The sequence below is a fragment of the Lithobates pipiens genome, unplaced genomic scaffold (assembly GCF_037356315.1).
Source record: "Lithobates pipiens isolate NorthernLeopardFrog02 unplaced genomic scaffold, aLitPip1_a1.2 Scaffold_16, whole genome shotgun sequence".
NCBI classification, from domain to species: domain Eukaryota; kingdom Metazoa; phylum Chordata; class Amphibia; order Anura; family Ranidae; genus Lithobates; species Lithobates pipiens.
This window is the reverse complement of record NW_027507748.1, coordinates 217,049,551-217,069,621: the sequence shown is the minus strand read 5'-3', so window position 1 is coordinate 217,069,621 and position 20,071 is coordinate 217,049,551. Positions and strand designations below refer to the sequence as shown.

General features: G+C 44.5%; 1 protein-coding gene across 1 annotated transcript; it reads right to left on the bottom strand.

Annotated features, from left to right (window-relative positions):
- Positions 1 to 2,320: 2,320 nt before the first annotated feature.
- Positions 2,321 to 16,940, bottom strand: GPN2 (GPN-loop GTPase 2). Its single transcript, XM_077481035.1, is given in 6 exon segments — positions 2,321 to 2,696; positions 2,959 to 3,086; positions 10,782 to 10,942; positions 13,073 to 13,229; positions 16,497 to 16,840; positions 16,843 to 16,940. Coding segments are annotated over 6 exon segments (930 nt in total). The 5' UTR covers positions 16,910 to 16,940; the 3' UTR covers positions 2,321 to 2,623.
- Between the last annotated feature and the right edge of the window lie 3,131 nt (positions 16,941 to 20,071).

Genomic DNA, 20,071 nt, shown 5'->3' with positions numbered 1-20,071 from the left:
GTGAGCAGCAATGCCTGAGGGAGGCATTTCTCCTTTTGCTTTATAGGCTTCTGTTATAGCCAGCTTAAGCCACCTACCCAGCATACTCTTAGAAGCTTTCTCCCCCTTGTGTGATCCAGAAAATATCACAAAAAGGGTGTTTGATCTTCTAAAATCTTTAGTCATTTTCAGAAACTGCAATAGACACCTTCTCACATCCAATGTGTGAAAAACTTCCTCTCCTGCATTCGCTGGGGTTGCAGAGAATCTAGGTAGCACTATTTCCTGCGATCGATGAAAAGCGGAGGATACTTTCGGTAGGAATGCTGGATCCGTCCTCAGTACCACCCTGTCCTGATAAACTCTAAGGAAGGGTTCTGTAATAGCTAGAGCTTGGAGCTCGCCGACTCTCCTGGCCAAGGTGATGGCCACCAAAAAGATTGGTTTTTAAAACCACCTTCTGTAAAGAAGCTTCTTGTAAGGGTTCAAACGGTGCTCCCGAGAGACCCTGTAAAACTGTAGACAAATCCCAACTGGGAAAGTCTTTAAGGGCTACTGGTCTACTTCGAGCAAGAGCCCTAAAAAATCTAGAAATTAAAGTTTCTTTAGATAAAGTCTTTTCAAAGAAAACTGATAAGGCAGCCACCTGAGTCTTCAGGGTACTGGCTGCGAGACCCTTCACCATTCCTTCATGGAGAAACTCCAAGACAGACACCGTGCTCTTGACCCTGAGCTCTCTAGAACTACACCAGGAGTTGAACTTCTTCCAGACTTTCATGTAAATTGCCTGTGTAACTGCCTTCCTGCTAGACAGCAGGGTCTTTACTACTTTATCTGAGAGACCTTTGGCTTTTAAGAGGTCCTCCTCAGAAACCAGGCGGTTAGCTGTAGAAGTTCCACCTCTGGATGATTTACTGTCCCCTGGGATAACAAATCTTTTCTGAGTGGTAACCTCCATGGGGGCTTCGAGGCTAGGTTTCGAAGACCCGCGAACCAAGGCCTTTTTGGCCAAAAAGGAGTGACTAGTATTAAGTCCGTCCCTTCTTCCCTGAATTTCCTCAGCACTAGTGGAATTAGAGGAAAGGGGGAAAGGCGTAGCACAGCTGGTAGTGCCAGGGGTGAGCAAATGCATCCAACCCTATTGCTGCATCTCCTCGGTGAAGAGAAAAGAATCTGTCCACCTTTGAGTTCTGCTGGCTGGCAAAAAGGTCTACCTGTGGAACCCCCCAAGCCTCGGAGATCATCAGGAACACCTCCTGATTCAGGCTCCATTCTGCCTCTAGCAATTTGCGCCTGCTTAGGAGGTCCGCAAACAAATTCTGAGAGCCCTACAGATGCACTGCCGATAGTGAGGCTGTGTTCTGCTCTGCCCAGGCTAACAACAGATTGGCCAACTCCATCAAGCTCCTGCTCCTGGTTCCCCCTTGCTTCATAATGTAGGTAACCGCTGTTGTGTTGTCTGACAACACCTGGACATGGTGACCTCTCAAATTCTGCTGAAAGGCCACCAAACCCAGAAAGATCGCCTTCAACTCCCTCCAGTTGGATGATCTTTGAGCTTCATGCTTGGACCAGACCCCCTGAGATGTCTGACCATCCAGGTGGGCCCCCCAGCCCTAGGCACTTGCGTCTGTGGTAAGACGCTTGTCCACAGGAAAGGACCACACCAGGCCCCTTGAGAGGTTTGCCTGGTCTCTCCACCATCAAAGAGCCCTTTTCGTCCTTGATGAAATTTTGAACTGCTTTTCCAAAGGATTCTGATAGGACCAGCTTGACAGAACCTCCCTCTGAAGGGGTCTGGAGTGGAACCTGGCCCACTGAACAGCCGGGATTGCTGCCGTAAGCAGGCCCAGAACTGCCATAGCCGTCCTGACTGAGACTGCCTGGTTGCTCTGTATCCGCTGTACAGCTAGCTGCAACTTTTCCTGTTTTTCCAGCGGCAGGAAAATTTTCTGGAGAATCGAGTTTAACGTATACCCCAGAAATTTCATTTCCTTTGAGGGGGGTCAGGTTCGACTTCTCTAGATTCAGAAGCCACCCCAGGCCCTCGCGGAGCAAGAGGTAAGCCTTACTCCCCTACAGAGAGTGTAGCTCTCCCCTGGTTCAAGCACATGCTTCCTCCCTGGAGGAAACACAATAACTAAAGCCATGGAGGAAGAGGAGGTGTTTTTAAAGTGGGCATGCGTTTCCCAATGACAAGGTGGAGCTACACTCTCCGGGGTTGTCCAGAAAGGCGATTTGAGAAAAGGTAAATGAAACCTGAAGTTCAGTTTTAAAAACCATGTTATACACACACACACACACACACACACACACACACACACACACACACACACAAAAATACAATTCAAAAATTTATTAATATATAAAAATTATTTAGCAATATATACAGTCAGTCCAAGAGCCTTTTTTTTTTTTATCTAGACATGTACATACTTCTACATAACATAAGCAGCCACACTTTGCACCTCGTCTGAATATGTAACTTTTCTAGAGTACGCACCCTAGGCTAGATCCCTGCATGAGTGATTTCCAAGGAAAACACTTCCAATAATAAGAAAGGGGATGGTATGTCCAATTTTAAGGTGGGGTACAGGCCACTCTGTTGGTGGTTGTGTCACCATCAGTCTCTAGTATAACGGAATTACAACTCTAATGCCTCTTCTTCCACAGTTCGAGTCTCTTTTTGCACAAATTTCTCTTGAAATGCCAAAGTTCTGTTGCAATATATGTTAAGGATTATTTTACAGTGAAGGATGTATCACCATTGAATAATAGTAATAAACATAAAAAAAAAAAAAAAAAAAAAAAAAAAGTCAACTGCAATTTCTCATGTCACACACACACACACACACACACACACACACACACAATTTATATAATATTTACTCTGCACACACACAAAAAATTTAAATTAAAACAATTAAATAAATAAAAAGGAAACCCACACCACAGATTAAAAGCAGAATATTAGGATACGATGTGAAATGGAAGTCTGCACCCACCGCTACAGACATAAGGGACCCAAGCGATCCGTTTTCTTCTCCAAAGCAGAAACCACAAGCTTTATCCACAGCTGCCATGACTCTCCTTAGGCTTTGTTCATCCTGAGCAAGAAAGAACTCAATACAATTACAAACTCTATACACGGCTAGTCCCCTTTTTCTGAGCACAAATATGAAGGTGAACTTTTACATCAGGGCTTGACAAATTTGCTTGGAATCTAGGTGCCAGCTAAAAAAGTTAGGAGCCAGGTTGGCAACGGCGATCCGGACCTGTCCCTGGCCTGACATGGAGACGAGTGAGGGGAAGATGGCCCCCCCCTCCACCTGTCTCCAAGTCATTGCCCATAGCTTTTTTTTTTTTTTTTTTTTTTTAACAAAAGTGCCCATAGCTCTTAGAGGGACATTTTATTTAATTTTTTTCAAATGACATTTTTTTAAATTGCATTTTAGTGTAAATATGAGATCTGAGGTCTCTCTGACCCCAGATCTCATATTTAAGAGGACCTGTCATGCTTTTTTCTATTACAAGGGATTTTTACATTCCTTGTAATAGGACTAAAAGTGAATTTTTTTTTTAAAGCACAGAGAAAAAAATTTAAAATAAAAAAGTTAAAATAAGACATTTTTTTTTTTTTTAAACGCGCCCGGTCCCGCCAAGCTCACCTGCAGAAACGAACGCACATAATTCTAGCCCTAGCCCTCCTCTGTAACGCAAAACATGCAACCTGTAGAATTTTTTTATAACCCTGCACCTGTTATGAACAGAGCAGTATGCCATTATTCTTTATTACAACAAGACATTATGCATACAGCAGATTTGTCAAACAAACCCTTAACAACCTCCACCCAAACCTTCACTACTTCCCGCCCGGCCTTTAGAAAGAAAAAAAAAGAAAAAAAAAAATAAAGAAAAAAAGAAAAAAGAAAAAAGGACTGCAGGGCGGGACTTTAGTTGATCTGGGTAATGGCATACGACGTCCTCGCGGAATGGGCCATATTGCAGCATGTTGACTGATCAGTTTACCCACCCCACTGCCGGTACCATGTGATTGCCTTGAACAATCAGCGCAGATCACATGACAATTGTAAACAATGGCTGCCTTCCTTTTATGCCATTGTGTACAATTGTGTTGCTAGCTGTGATTGGTCACAGTGATCACATGGTACAGACAGGAACAATTACAACCCATCTATACCAAGAAAAGTTAATTTTGTTTTCATTTTCCAAAAAATTGTGAAATAAAATGACAACTAAAAAAAAAAAACTTGACATGGCTCTTACTAAATTACCTTGGACGGTCTACTTTCCAAAAAGGGGTCATTTATACGGTCCTGGCACTTTCAAGCCTCAAGAAATGAAGCTGTCAGTACATCAGGATTTTCAGATATACAGTATACATCATAGTTTACGGACTTTATAAAGCTTTCCTACAGACTAAAAAGAGTTGAGACAAACCAGTAACCATTGACAGGGGTGCCTATCGTGTGTTTTATGAGCACTGATTCCGAGCATGCGTGTTTGTACTTTGGACTTTTGTACACTATACGAAAAGCGAACAGACCAGCATTGTCTGCCAAAAATTTACTAGCCTGCCATCCAACAGTTGATGGTGGAAAGTTGGACAACAATTGTCTGAAGGAGCGTACCAACAGTTAGGCAGTCTCATCACACAATTCCCTGCCGAAAATCCGATCGTGTGTACTAGGCTTAAGACAGAAAGTGTGTTACTGGCCAGATCACCAGGTGAAAACAAAGCTAAGAAAAAGAATACTTATGTAGTCACCACATCTAAGCATTTTGTTTTTAAGTTTAACCTCCCTAGCGGTATCCCCGAGCGTGACTCGGGTTAGGTTTTCTATTGTACTATCGGTAACCCCGAGTCACGCTCGGGGTAACATTGCAGAGCGGCGAGCGGAGATCTTACCTTCTCCCTGCGCTCCAGCGATGTTCTCTGCTGTCCTCCGTGTCCTCCCCTGTGATCGCCGACGCGATCGCCGGCGAGGTCACGCCATCCTCACTTCCTGGTTCCGTTCTCTGCGAGCAGCAGCGGCGCACGGGAGCGGAACTGGGCGGGAAATTCAAAAAGTTACACAACACAAACACATAAATAGAGGTGATACATTGTAATCTGAGAGGATTACACTGTATCATCTCTATCTGACAGATAAACCATACAGTGCCCCTTGCCTCCAATAAAATAATATCTAACATGGCATCAAAAAAGCGCCAATTCGCTAAAAAATCGCCATTGGACCAGCTGAGTGACAGCGATAGCGACACGGAGTTGCTCGCAGAAATTAGCGACAGCGAGTCGGTGGGAGATTTGTCGTCTGACACTGACACGGATCTGACAAGTGACAGCGGTGATGATCCTGCACCTGACCTCAGCGATGTGCGCAATTGGTGCCCTATCGACTGCGATACAGACCAGGTAGCGCCGCCAAGATTCCCTTTCACTGGATCACCTGGGATGAAGGTAGATGTCGAACGTGACAATCCCCTGGCATACCTGCAATTATTTCTCACTGAGGATGTAATTGAAAAAATTGTCACAGAGACAAATCGCTACCAGGTACAGCAATCCGCTACACTGCATGCCAGGTTTTCCCGAAGCAGAAAGTGGGAACCTGTGACCAAAGAGGACATCTGGCAGTTCCTGGGACTCATCCTTCTTCAGGGAGTGGTGGGGAAACCGCTCCAAAAATGGTACTGGACCACCAATAAATTATTGGCCACTCCGTTTTTTGGCACCGTGATGTCGGAATACCGTTTTTCCCTCATCATGAAATATTTTCATTTCACGAACAATGAGGAGTTTGATGAGGCCACGCATCCTGCACCCAAACTCAAAAAAATCTGGGAGGTATCGCAAATTATTGTGAGCAACTTCCAGCGGACCTACGTGCCAGAAAGGGACGTCTGCGTGGACGAAAGCTTGATGGCCTACAAGGGACGCCTGAGCTGGATACAATTTATTGCGTCCAAAAGAGCGAGATTTGGAATAAAGTCCTACATGCTCTGCGAGTCATCCACCGGGTACATATGGAATGCGGTCATTTACACCGGTAAAAGGCACAAAGTTCAACCCCAGGTACAGCGGCTATGGGATGGCCACATCATCAGTCCTCACACTGCTGGAGCCATTGCTGAACCAGGGATATTGTGTCACCCTGGACAATTTTTATACGTCTCCGGAACTTTTTGATGTTTTGCTAAGAAACAAGACCGATGCATATGGTACGGTTAGGCCAGGGGTTGACAAATTTGCTTGGAATCTAGGAGCCAGCTAAAAAAGTTAGGAGCCAGGTCCGCGACGGCGATCTGGACCTGTCCCTGGCCTGACATGGAGGCGAGTGAGGGGAAGATAGCCCCCAGCCCCCCACCTGTCTCCAAGTCATTGCCCATAGCTCTTAGAGGGACATTTTTAAATTGCATTTTAGTGTAAATATGAGATGTGAGGTCTCTCTGACCCCAGATCTCATATATAAAAGAGGACCTGTCATGCTTTTTTCTATTACAAGGGATTTTTACATTCCTTGTAATAGGAATAAAAGTGACACACATTTTTTTTTTTTTTTTAAAAGAACAGTGAAAAAAAATAAAATAAAAGTTAAAATAAGAAAAAATTTTTTTTAAATGCGCCCTGTCTCGCCAAGCTTGCGTGCAGAAGCGAACGCATATATGAAAGCGGTGTTCAAACCACACATGTGAGGTATCGCTGCGATCGGTAGAGTAAGAGCATTAATTCTAGCCCCAGACCTCCTCTGTAACTCAAAACGTGCAACCTATAGAATTTTTTAAACGTCGCCTATGGAGATTTTAAAGGGTAAAAGTTTGTCGCCATTCCATGAGCGGGCGCAATTTTGAAGCGTGACATGTTGGGTATCGATTTACTCGGCGTAACATTATCTTTCACAATATAAAAAAAAAAAAAAAATTAGGCTAACTTTACTGTTGTCTTTTTTTTTTTATTAAATAAAAAATTTTTCCCCAAAAAAAGTGCACTTGTAAGTCCGCTGTGCAAATACGGTGTGACAGACAGTATTGCAACGACCACCATTTTACTCTCTAGGGTGTTAGAATAAATAATAAAATTATATATATATATATATATATATATATATATATATATATATATATATATATATATATATATATATATATATATATATAAAAATTTTTTTTTTTTTTAGGGGTTCTAAGTAAAGGGATGGAGAAAGACTGGCAGGAAATCAATTAGCATTGTTGGTTGCAATGCCAGATTCCAGAAGGAACCATAGGATCACAGAAGGTCTCAAAGCCGGGGGCTCAATTACCGGCCGCCTGCGGCCCGACGCGATCGCGCAGGGGGGGGGTCCACGGAGACGGGATACCCCCAGCTATGCTGTCCCAGGCGCAAGGTCGCTGATTCTAGTCGCCAATGCGACCTGGCGACCGGGTTTTGTCGAGCACTGGGTTAGGCCCAATCGGCGTGACATGCCATCTCTGTTCTCCCGGGAAAATCTAAAAACCGGAGAAATGGTTGCCTGGCAGAAGGGTAAAATGATGGCAATGCGATGGCGAGATAAGAAGGACGTTTGTCTGATGAGTACCGTGCACAATACCGCCACTGCCATGGTCCACACCAAACGTGGGAAAGATGTGCTGAAGCCGCAAGTCGTCATAGACTACAATTGCACTATGGGAGGCGTGGACAGAGCCGATCAGGCAATGACATTTTATCCGGCTATGCGCAAGCAACAAAAAAAATATTATAAAAAGATTTTCCGGCATCTTCTGGAGCAATGCCTTTGGAACGCATATGTCCTATATAGAGCACAGAGTCGCAAGCCTCTTATTCATGCGGATTTTACCTGGAAGGTGGCGGAGCAGATTTTCCTCCAACACCAGACACCATCAGGATCTGGGATCAGACCTGGACGACATGCTGTTGACGTTGTCAACCCAGAGCGCCTTACAGGTCGTCACTTTGTGGACTATGTACCACCAACCACAAAAAAGGCAGCACCTACCAGGATGTGCGTGGTTTGCTGCTCAAATAGAGATGGCAGTGGGAAAAAAGTCCGAAAAGAAACCCGGTTCTATTGTCCGGATTGTGATGTTGGACTGTGTGCTGTACCCTGCTTCAAAGTGTATCACACTCAGGATGTTTATTGAATTTTCTTTGTTTGACAAATTTCATTATTTCACATTACTTTATTGAATAAAATTATATTATTTATAAGATTATAATTCATGATTTTGTGTTTCTAACTTTATCACATCTGGGATGTCTACTAGAGTCTTGTTTGGTCAGGTTTTAGTAAGTAATTACTAAGAATTACAGGCCTATGATACATAACACCAAATTTTCATGCAAAAGAATTGTACCGCTTTTGGAATGGAATTCCTGACAGAATCATACCGCCAGGGAGGTTAAAGTGGTTGTAAACCTCAGACATGAAATATGAACAAGCATATCCCTCTGCAGTGTGTACTTGTCTCAATTAAGAGCACTTGGGTTGATTTACTAAAAGAGGAGAGTGGTTTCTTTTTTTTTTTTTTATTTAATAAATGTTTATTAAAGATAAACAACAAACATACACTGTTAAATCCACATACAGCACCCAAGGAGAGTGGTTTCTATGCAGAGCTGCACCAGATTTTCCAATCAGCTTCCAGGTTATATTGTCAAAGCTTAACTGAACAAGATGAAGTTAGAAGCAGATTGGCTACCATGCACAGCTGTGACGGATTTCTTCACAATCAACCCCTAAATCTGGATACACACTACAAATTCTGTTGTTCGATTTCCTTTAGATTTACCAAAACCATGTAGTGTAAGGGCCTGCCTGATTGCATCCAAATTTAAACTGTTAAAGTTTGACTCGGGGAGGCTTTGATTTAAATCATTAGTAAAAAGGCTTGATTTAAATCAACTCGATTTAAATCATAATTTAAAAAAAAAAAAAACTGTCACCTCTGAAATGACAGGTGCTATTTAAATGTAAGGGTCGGTTCACACTGAGGCAGCACGACTTGCAGTGCGACTGCCTCAGGCGACCTGCTTCCGACTTCAGCGGCAACTTGCAAAATGACTTCTGTATAGAAGTAAATGCAAGTCGCCTGAAGTCACCCCCAAAGTAGTACAGGAACCTTTTTCTAAGTCGGAGCGACTTGTGTCGTTCCTATTAGAATGGTTCCATTGTACAGAACGGAGCGCGACTTGTCAGGCAATTTAGCTGCCTGACAAGTCATCCCAGTGTGAACCGAGTCTAAGGACTCATTCTTGCTGGTAGTTAGAATCTTTAATATTTGCAAACAAAATGAAGGTTTCCTATTTAGAATAAGCTGTCAGGTCAGTAAAACAGCGATATCAGAACCAATTCAATCATACAGTTTGTAGTGTACATAGATTTGCAAAACAATGGGATAAAGAAATATTCCTGAACTTTATTTCATAGTTACTGTGAAATTGTGTGAATGTATTAATGCAGTGCATGTTCTCAGTTTGCAGAGCTTGAAATCATTGACTGAGTTTACCAAAAATGTAAATATTGCAGAATATACAGCCTCATGCTAAATAACTAAGCACCATTACGTGCTGAATAAACTAAATTATTAATGTATCTTAGATAGAAAATGATCTTTATTAAAATAAATTTGATAAAAATCCAATAAATAAATCAATAAAAAATAAAATATATGATTGAAATAAAAAAACATTGATTTATATCCACCCTGGTTTGAATTCCTATTTTTTGTTTTGTTTTTTTAAATCTAAAGAAAATTATATAGTCTGTATTTAGCTTTAGTGTCATTTCTGTCTGTTGCCTCGTTTCTCTGCCATCAGTATAAATCACTTCAGACCAGTTTTCCTGATACAAAGAAAAAAATAAAAATGTAACAGAGAAGGCATCTGCAGCTGACAGCTTCAGCTCTGTTCCTGTGTGAAGTGGGGTGTGTCCCTTTCCGCCAATAAGCTCTCAAAGCTCGCCTCATTAAGCACTGCAGAGTGTGACTTCAGCTCTGCGACCACTTTTTTTTCCCCGACTGCTCAGACAAGCTTTAAAAATTCTTGTCTGAAAGGATGTAGAAAAGAAAAAGGCAGCCAGGTACTTCACTGGGTAGATGTATGTATAGGGTTTACCACCACTTTAAAACACTGTACCTTAAAAGGATAAGCTCACCTTTTAAGAAAAAAACACACACATTTTTTCAGAAAAAAAAAAAAAGTACATTTATTTTTTTTCTGCAGGAGCCTGAAAAGCATTGCACTGTCTAGCTGTCAAATAGCTGGTATCTTAACTGATGATGCGCAGCATCATGAAAACTGCAGATCAGAGGCCAGGATGGCACCTTCCTTGGCTTTATTGGATAGTAGGGTTCTATTCCGTTTTAAACGGTAAATAAGGATTTAGCTTCTCCCTTTAAATCCCAACACACCACATATTTCAGCCCAGTTTTGCTGCTGGCTTACTTCATATTTCACTAGGAATCCAATTTTAACAGTATGAGGTACAGAGATTCCAGCAACATGATAATCTACAGCACAGGTTCTTCTCCCGCCTAAAATGTTTCACCGCAAGCCTTCTAATAATATATTGCATCCTGAGGTCATTTGTTACTAATTATATTAGTTTTACACACTTTTCGGCTGTTGTATGGCCAACTGTATCCCACTATCCTACCAGTTTTACCGAATTTGCTAAAGTCTGCCCTATGCACAGCAATCTTAAAAAAATTCCTCATTAAAAACATTTTCATCATAATAACTTCAGAAAAAAGGTTCCCTTTTCTCAACGGTAATTTCTCACCTTGATGCTAAGTGGCATGAATGACACCAGCCCATAATCTTCGATGACCTCAGCCAGTTTCTCATGAAGCCGTTTGTGTCGACGGAAAAAAGGGTCGGAGGTCAAATGTTCCACCAAAAAAGAAAGATCCATAACCTCAGTGTAGAAATCAATGTTAAATGCTGCAAAAGAAAAGAACTGTTGAAATATCAACATCAAAATGTATGACTGGTAGACTTTGTTTAACCACTTGCTTACTGGGCACTTAAACCCCCCTCCTGCCCAGACCAATTTTCAGCACTGAAGCACTTTGAATGACAATTTCGTGGCCATACAACACTGTACCTAAATTAAATTTTTATCATTTTTTTCCCACAAATAGAGCTTTCGTTTGGTGGTATTTAATTACAGCTGGGAGTTGCTAAACAAACATCATGTTTAATAGTTTGTTATAAAATTTTGCAAACCGGTAATTTTTCTCCTTCATTGAAATGCGCTGATGAGGCGGCGCTGGTGGGCATCGATAGGCACCACTGATAGATGGGACTGATGGGCACTGGCAGATGACACTGATGGGAACGGATATGTGGCACGGCCGCCGGTGATCGCCTTTTTTTGTTTATCCTCGCTCTGTCAGTGCGAGGAGGAAAAATAGCCGATTACCAGCTCTGTTGTGATCACATGATCAGCTGTCATTGGCTGACAACTGATCACGTGGTAAGGGGGTCGGGATCGACCCCTTGCTCCGATCTGTGATCAGGCGAGTCTCATAGACTTGCTGATCACAGAGCGCGCCACGTAACGAATTGTTCTCCTTCACTGATGCGTGCTGATGTGGCTGTGCTTATGGGCACTGATGAGTTTGCATGGATGAGGAGGCACAAATATGCAGCATTATGGCCAATGATTGGTGGCACTAATGGGCACCGTTGGGTCTGCACTGATAATCAGTGCCCACATAATATGTACAGGTCTCCCCTGTGAGGAAATGCCGCTGATCGGCTCTCCTCTCCGCACACGCTATCAGAGTGAGGCAAGGAGAGCCAATCAAGGGCATTTCCATGTTTACATGTGATCAGCTTTGATTAGATACAGCTGATCACATGGGTAAAGAGCCGCGTTGTCGACTCTTTACTGAGATCTGGGTTGCGCCGTGTCCCAGGGACACAGCACACCCGTGATCGCCGCACTGCGTGCCCCTATGGCCCGTGAACGTGGCGAGAATGGGCGACATCATGTCGGCCCAGAACAAGAGCATCCTGCCCGCCATCATTTGTCTATATGCTGGGAAGAAGGCAGTTAAACTACCTTGAATGCAGAAGAGCTTTCAATGCTGTTTTTCAGGCAGCATCCTGTCCATGGCCTAACTGCTCCTGCAACAGGAGAGTTAACAGAAAATACTGTAGTACTATTTGTGCTGCAACTCTCAGCCTGCCTATGTGAACTGCTTAGCACACATTCAGACATGTGCTTTGCAAAAGCTAGGCAAAAGTTAGAAAAACTTGCTAAATGTCCCTATGACCCCTTTCACACAAGGCGGACTCTGCCAGGTGTAGGCCTGCTCAGTGGGAAATCTGTCCGCTGAGCAGGCGAATGTCCGCTCTTCTCTATGGGCCTGTCCATTGACACCCGACTGCCATCCGATAAGGACCCCCATCTGTCTGTTTATAGCGGATAGAATCAGATGTCAGCGGGTGTAAACGGACCCGTTCGGGTCCACCTGAAAAACCTGACAGGCAGACCCAATCGATCTGCCTGCGTGAAAGGGGTCTTACAGTGCAGTGTGAACATGACGCAATATATTTTAGTAACAATAGAACGAATGAAAGATTAAAAAGGAAAAGTTTTCCATTCTATAAACTAACCCACACCACCATCCCAGGCCATTTTGAATCCCCCTCCCCCAGCAGTGTAAGTACTTTGGTGTCACAATGGAGGCTTGAATGGAGCCAAGTACTAAGAGTGGAGATCCTCAGTGTACATCCTTACTCAAGTCTATAGGGACTGCGTGCAAAGATGACCAATGCTAGAGAGAGAGACTTATCGCAGAGGAAGTAAACCCTTGACTTGGATGCATCTTTAAAATGGAGGTAAGTAAGCAGTTTGGGGTGGGGAGGGGGGTTGATGCATATTAGTGTATGGGCACTTGCTTATTCTCCCTTCCCGTTTTTCTGGCCTACATGATTTTATAAGTGTCCTGGGGGTTTTTCCTGGTGGAGAAAAGCTTAGTTAGATGTACAGCGAGCAGCAATGAAATCTGGCAGCTGGTTGCCATTAGCCTACTTTAATCCAAAAAGGTTTTTCAGACTCACCCAGCCGGCCATACTGTTCAATAAGATCCATTTTTGAGAGAATGTTAATGTGTGGCAGTTCTATATGAAGCATGGTGCTCAGAGAGGTACACAGAATAGAGATGAACTTGGCAGGGTCTGTACAGTAATGAGAATCCACAAGATGTACAGCACACAACTGAAAAAAAATAAAACAGAAAATAAACAGTTAAAGATTACTAACAACAGTATGGCCTCTTTCACATGAACGATCCGTTCAGGTCCGCCTGTCAGTTTTTTTTTAGGCAGACCTGAACGGATGCTCCATAGACCTCTATGGAGCGTTGGATGTCAGCAGTGACATGTCCACTGACATCCGACCCGCTCCTATCCGAAAAAGTATGACGGAGGAAAAAAACTACTTTTCCAGTCTTCAGATCGGATGACGAACTCTGCGGTCCATCGTAATCCGAACTCCCTTAGGGGAGAGCGGCGCTCTGACAGGTCCGTCCCTGTGCAGCGTGCAGAGACAGACCTGTCAACTTCCTGCTCAGCGGGGATCGAAGGAGTCCCTTTCACACTAGCATTCCTATTGGGTCCGCCTGTCAATTTTATTTGGCGGACCCGATCAAACCCTCCATTCTTTTCTATGGAGTGGCTGGTGTAAATGGAGGTCTGTTTACACCCGCTTACGCCAATCCAATAAAAACAGATGGCTGGGGACCCATTCCCTTTCGGTCTAGCGGATTGAATGGCAGTTGGGTGTAAACAGACAGTGTTTATATCCAAACACTCAGAGGAGAGTGGGTTGAGTCTGTGTCCGGTCTAGACCAGCCATATGCCTGCTCAGCAGATAGATCCCCCACTGAGCAAGCAAAGTCTGCCCCGTGTGAGAGGAGTCAAAAGGCCCATACACACGATATGAAAATCGGAAGTAAAATTTCGTCCAAACGATCTGGTAATTTTTGGATCGTTGATATGGTGCTTTCAACAGCCGATTATGGTTTTTCGTCTGACTAAAGCTGGATGTGCAGACTATAAAATTTTTGTTGTACATGAACTCAACGTCCGAAAAAAAAAATAAAAAAAAAATAATAAAAAATCGCAAGAGCAAGACTACGCATGTTCAGAAATGAAAGAATACATACAAAACTATTCAACACATTACGTCACTTCTGAAGTTGAATTCTGTTGTCCGAGAATTTTCGTATGGCGAGTAACCACTTCACTTTTGACATGAGACTAGCATGCAACAACAAACAGTCATCCGAAAATCTGATTGTGTGTACGAGGCTTTAGGCTATATTCGCATGGACAACTAGCACCAGTGTGAATGGCAGCGGCAGGCTGCAGCTGTTTCTGCCACCTGTGAATGGATAACTGTGGCAGCTATCCTCCCAGCCAGTGATTACCTGCGGTGATCACTGCTTGAAGTACACAAAGTGAGTCTGAAGCTATTACCTGCAGCAATTGCTGGCTGGGAGGAGTCATGGACAGCTGTGGCCACCAACCCGTCACTAAAGTGTACAGGCCTCAGTGGCAGCAGGGAAACACTCACAGGTGGCGGAAACAGCTGGAGTCAGCAGATTCAGTCATTTGCTCTGGCGTTAGTTGTCAGTGCAAATGTAGCCTAAGGTCCCCCTTTCTTTCTTTTTTTTGGGGATGTCTCCATTTTTATCAGCAGTGGATCTGTCTGCTGATAGGTTTGAGTCAGCTCCGTTTCTGGAGCGCAAACACAGGCAGAACCACCTCCGCTCTATGGCTGGCTGGCTGGGTCAAAACGGTCTTCACAGTCTGTTCACACCGAACTGCCCTTTGATCTGCCTAGGTAAAGGACAGATCCCTTTGTTTTTAGCAGACAGAAGTAGACGGGTATAAACGGTCTCCACTGTGTTTACACCCAACTGCCCTCTGATCTAATCTGTCTAGATCAGTGATGGCAAACCTTGGCACCCCAGATGTTTTGGAACTACATTTCCCATGATGCTCATGCACTTCCGCAGTGTAGTTAAGCAGCATGGGAAATGAGTTTTAAAACATCTGGGGTGCCATCACTGGTCTAGGTGGAGGAGGACAGAACCCTTTATGCTTGCTTTTAGTGGACCGGATCAGAGGACAGCGGGTGTAAACGGTCTCCACTGTCTGTTTACACCGAACTGCCCTCTAATCTCTCTAGATCAGTGATGGCAAACCTTGGTAACCTAGATGTTTTGGAATTACATTTACCATGATGCTCATGCACTCTGCAGTGTATTTAAAGCGGACTTCCACCCAAAAATGGGACTTCCACTTTAAGTGATGGTGACCCCCTGACATGCCACATTTGGCATGTTATCATTTTTGGGAGGGGGAGCAACTACCCTCTCTTTAGAGGCATCCTACTGCCTCCCGAGGCACTGCAGCACTGGAAGGATGTTCACCTCTCCCCCCTCCTAAAGCCGGGCTCCCACAGTAAGAATCCTGGCACCGAGAGGAGGAGGAGGGCGGGGGGAGGAGTAGGGCTTCCTGCACCCGCATCGCTGGACTGTGGGACGGGTAAGCGTCTGATTATTAAAGCGGGGGTGTTCAGGCCACAATTTTTTTTTTTTAAGTCAGCAGCAACAAACACTGTAGCTGCTGACTTTTAATAAGCATTGAAAAGAAGAAAGGTAACAGTGCTCTCTGCAGGGACAACTCAATCCATACACCAGGTCCACTCACAGGTGCTGAGGCTCAATGTGTCCCAACACACTCCAATACAACAGAAGTAAGAAGAGCCGGCAATACTGTAATCCTTGAAGTCTCGTTTATTGGTACATCAGAGAGACAGTAAAACAATAAATCTGACGCGTCACTCTGATGTACCAATAAACGACACTTCTAGGATTACAGTGTTGCCGGCTCTTCTTACTACTGACTTTTAATAAGGAAACTTACCTGTCCAGCGATCCCGCGATGTCGTCCGATCCGTCCATCGGATCAACTGCTGGTGCCTCCATCTTAACGAAGGGAAACAAGCAGCAGAAGCCTTGCGACTTCACTACCTGTTTCCTACTGCGCCCTGCCCGAGTTACACGGCGCTCTGATTGGCCCGTTATTTTCTGGGACACACATCCCAGATGGCAACGTGGCCGCGGAATAGGAAGAGGCAGATTAGTAAGACTGCCTAGCAACAGCCGTTTCAGGTAAGTTAAAAAAAATGTTTTCATTTTTTAAGAATATTAAATTACTTTTATTTAAGGGTGGCCCTCCACTTTAAAAGTCAGCAGCTATAGTTTGCCATCACTGGTCCGGGTGGCAGAGCCCTTTATGCATGTATTTAGTGGAACAGATCAGAGGTAGGCGGGTGTAAACGGACACAAGTGTGTTGGGGTGAACGGACCTGCCAATCAGGCCTGCCTGAGAAACTGACAGGTGAACCCGATTGGACCCTTCAGGTGAAAGGGGCATTACACAGCCTTATCCTGGTCAGCGATGATGATCTCACCCGCAGGCCCCAGGCCCCCAGCTGTCGCAGGATGTTGGGCAGAGCCGGGTGGTGGGTATACAGCTCTACCTGTCCTGGGCAGTCAAATAGGAGGTAAGTGCCCCGCACACTGAGCAGCTTGTCCCGCAGCCAGTCCAGGTTCCCCTCCAGGTACTCCATGCAGTAGAGAAGCGCGCCGTTGGGTAGCTCGCTCATCACCTCACTCAGAGCCAGGAGCTCCCGCAGGCTCACCGCGGCCCCGGGCTCGTCCTCCCCGGCTGGGTCCAGGTTAATAATAGAGGTCGGGCGGCCCATGCTGGTGAGGAGGGCGTGCATGGCTCGGACATAGGTGGTCTTCCCAGAACCGGGGGACCGATCACCGCCTGGCCGAATCCAAGCAGCGGCTGCTTCTCCCCTCCGCTGGAGACTTCCATTCTACCAGCCGCCTCTGCACACAGCGCGCAGCAACTTCCGGGGTAGCCAGCGCACGCTCATGGCGTCACTGTCACATGACCGATCCTGATTCGTTCAACAGCTACGCCACGTTTCTGTCAGGCTGTGAGGAGCACGTTCACTGGTAGACGATGTCTATATAAGAGGCTTCGTATTGCTCAAACATTAGCATTGAAAGTAGATGGTAAAGCAACAACTGCAATCGTATATCATTTCTAAAGACAGTTCAATCATTTTCGATTTTCTGCAATTTTTTTAAAAAATAAAATACTACTATAAAGGACCCTGTTCCTTTGTGTGTTTGAAAGCTGAACGTAAAATGGTTGTAAACCTCAGACATGAGATATGAACAAAGCATATCCCTCTATAGCGTGTACTTGTCTCAGTGCAGGGCGCTAAGGGCTCTTTTACAATTGCTTCAATTTCAAAACGCTATTCTGTAACTGACTCAGCCACGGAAGATTTGGCTGCTTAATGACCGGGCAATTTTTTTGTGATACAACAGTGCGTCGCTTTAACTGCACGTCGTTGTACCCAAACAAAATTTACGTCCTTTTTTTTCCCCACAAATAGAGCTTTCTTTTGATGGTATTTGATCACCTCTTCGGCTTTTATATTTTTGCGCTATAAACAAAAGAGCGGCAATTTAAAAAAAAAAGCTATATCATTTACTTTTTGCTATAATACATATCCCACATTTTTTTCCAAAAAAACGATTTTTCTCCATTTTTTTCCTCAGTTTAGGCCGATATGTATTCTTCTACATATTTTTGGTAAAAAAAAATCACAATAAGCGTATATTTTTATTGGTTTGTGCAAAAGTTATATCATCTACAACAGCCTTTCTCAACCTTTTCAACATAGAGGAACCCTTGAAATAGTTCTCCAGTCTCGAGGAACCCCTGCTAAAAATTAGAAATGTACAGCTCATGATACATTAGTGTAATGGTCAGTGAGAGGAATAGTCCTTACACTTGTGGTCAGTGGGAAGAATTACCTCCTTACAGATAGCTAAAAAGATCAATGGTGTCAGTGGGAACTTATCTGAGAGGCAGAAATTGTCCAATGCTGAAAGAACCCCTAGCAACCTCTGGAGGAACCCTAATTGAGAATCACTGACCTACAAAATAGGGGATAGATTTATGGAATTTTATTTTTATTTTATTTTTTACTAGGGTGTGGCAATCTGTGATTTTTAATGGGACTGCAATATTGTGGCGGACAAATTGGACACTATTGCCACATTTTTGGGACCATTGATAATTATACAGCGATCCGTGCTATAAAAATGCACTGATTACTGTATAAATGTCACTGGCAAGGAAGGGGTTAATGCCAGGGGTGATCAAGGGGGTTAACTGTGTTCCCTAGTGTGTGTTCTAACTGCAGGGGGATGGAACTGACTAGGGGAAGAGAGAGATCGGTGTTCATACTTAGTATGAACACACGATCTGTCTCCTCTCCCCTAAGAGAACCGGGATCTGTGTGTTCCTGGTTTTCGCTCTGTAATGGGCGATCGCAGGTGCATTGCCTCCGGGCACATGCTGTGGGCAGGAGCGTGCCCCCTAGTGGCCAAAAGGCGAAGGTAACATTGATTTGCCCAGCAGAGCCAACCTGCCAGAGTAAAACTGCTGCGGCTGGTCCAGAAGTGGTTAATGAAGCTTGGCAGGTGCCCTGTGTGTGAGTTGATATCTCTGTCACGGGCGATCACAGGTGCATTGCCTCCAGGCCCACGCTGTGGGCGGGAGCGCGCCCCCTAGTGGCCAACATCGCATACTAGCACATTATGTGAAACTTACTTTAAAACAAAAGCTGTTCTGGGACCGCAATGTTAGCGCTGCAGGGGCTCCCATCTTCACCCATCTTGCTTCCGGGTTCGTGGGCTCTGGCTCTGTGACTGGCCAGAGCCGCAATGACATCATCATTCAGAGCGCATGCGCCAGTGATTTCACTAGCTGCATGTAATGTAAATAACTTCTAAGCGGAGATATTTACACTACCTATAAGTAAGCTTTATTATAGGCTTACCGATAGGTAAATGTCAGCAAAGGAAGATTTCTTCCTCTTTAAAGCCACTCAAAAGCTTCAGGTAAGCAAGCTTTGTCATAGACCTCTATGGAGGCTTTGGTGATGCTTTGAAGCACCACTAAAGCGACATGGGGTATCATTTTTGAAGCTAAGCAAACGCAAGGTGTAAACTGGACTGTAAGCTATCCATTTTATTTAGTGACAGGAACTTGTGTTCAGAGAGTTTTAACCAACTCCCGCCCATTGTATAGACTAATGATGGCGGGCGGGAATGCTTTCTTGTTCTGGGATGGCGTCATATGACATCACTTCAGCCTCAGCGCCTGGTACACGGCGCGTACCCGAGCTGTGTCCAATCACAGCTTATCACATGTAAACAAGGAAATGCTGGTTATCGGATCTCCTCGCCTCACACAGGGGAGACCTGTACAGATAATCAGGGCACTGATTATCAGTGCAGCCCCAACAGTGGGCAGCAGTTATGTCAATCTGTGCCCATTGATGCCAGTCAGTGCTGCCATTCAGTGCCTGCTCATCAGGGCTGCCCATAATTGCAGCCTCATTAGCCTACATCAGTGAAGGAGAAAAATTACCCATTTACAAACTTTACTGCCAGAAAAACGTTTTGGTTTTTGTTAAATGTTTCTGTCTTTTTTTTTAAAATGTTTTTTAGAAAAAAATAAAAACCCAGCGGTGATTAACCACTTGCCACCAGTAATATGACATTGGCAAAGTGGTTGCGATATCCTGACCGTGGGGGGGGGGGGGGGGGAATCGCATCGATTGTTGTTGTGGTGTGTCAGTCTGACACATAGGGTTGCCACCTGTCCGGTTTTGACCCGGACAGTCCGGTTTTGGACACATGTGCCCGGGTTTCCACCCATCGGAAACCCGGGCACACATATCAACCATCCTGTGGCAGCCGGATCTCTGGCTCACTGCCTAAACATCGGTGCAGTCAGAGTCTGAGCCCGGCTCAGCAAAGGGCAGCGGCAGGTGCTCTGTTATTGGCCGAGCAGGCTACAGGTGACAGGTCATGTGCGGGATGGACTGGTCTGGATGGCGGACCTAAAGGTCAGTGAAAAATTTGCCTGAGAGTGAGAGAGCCGTAGCTG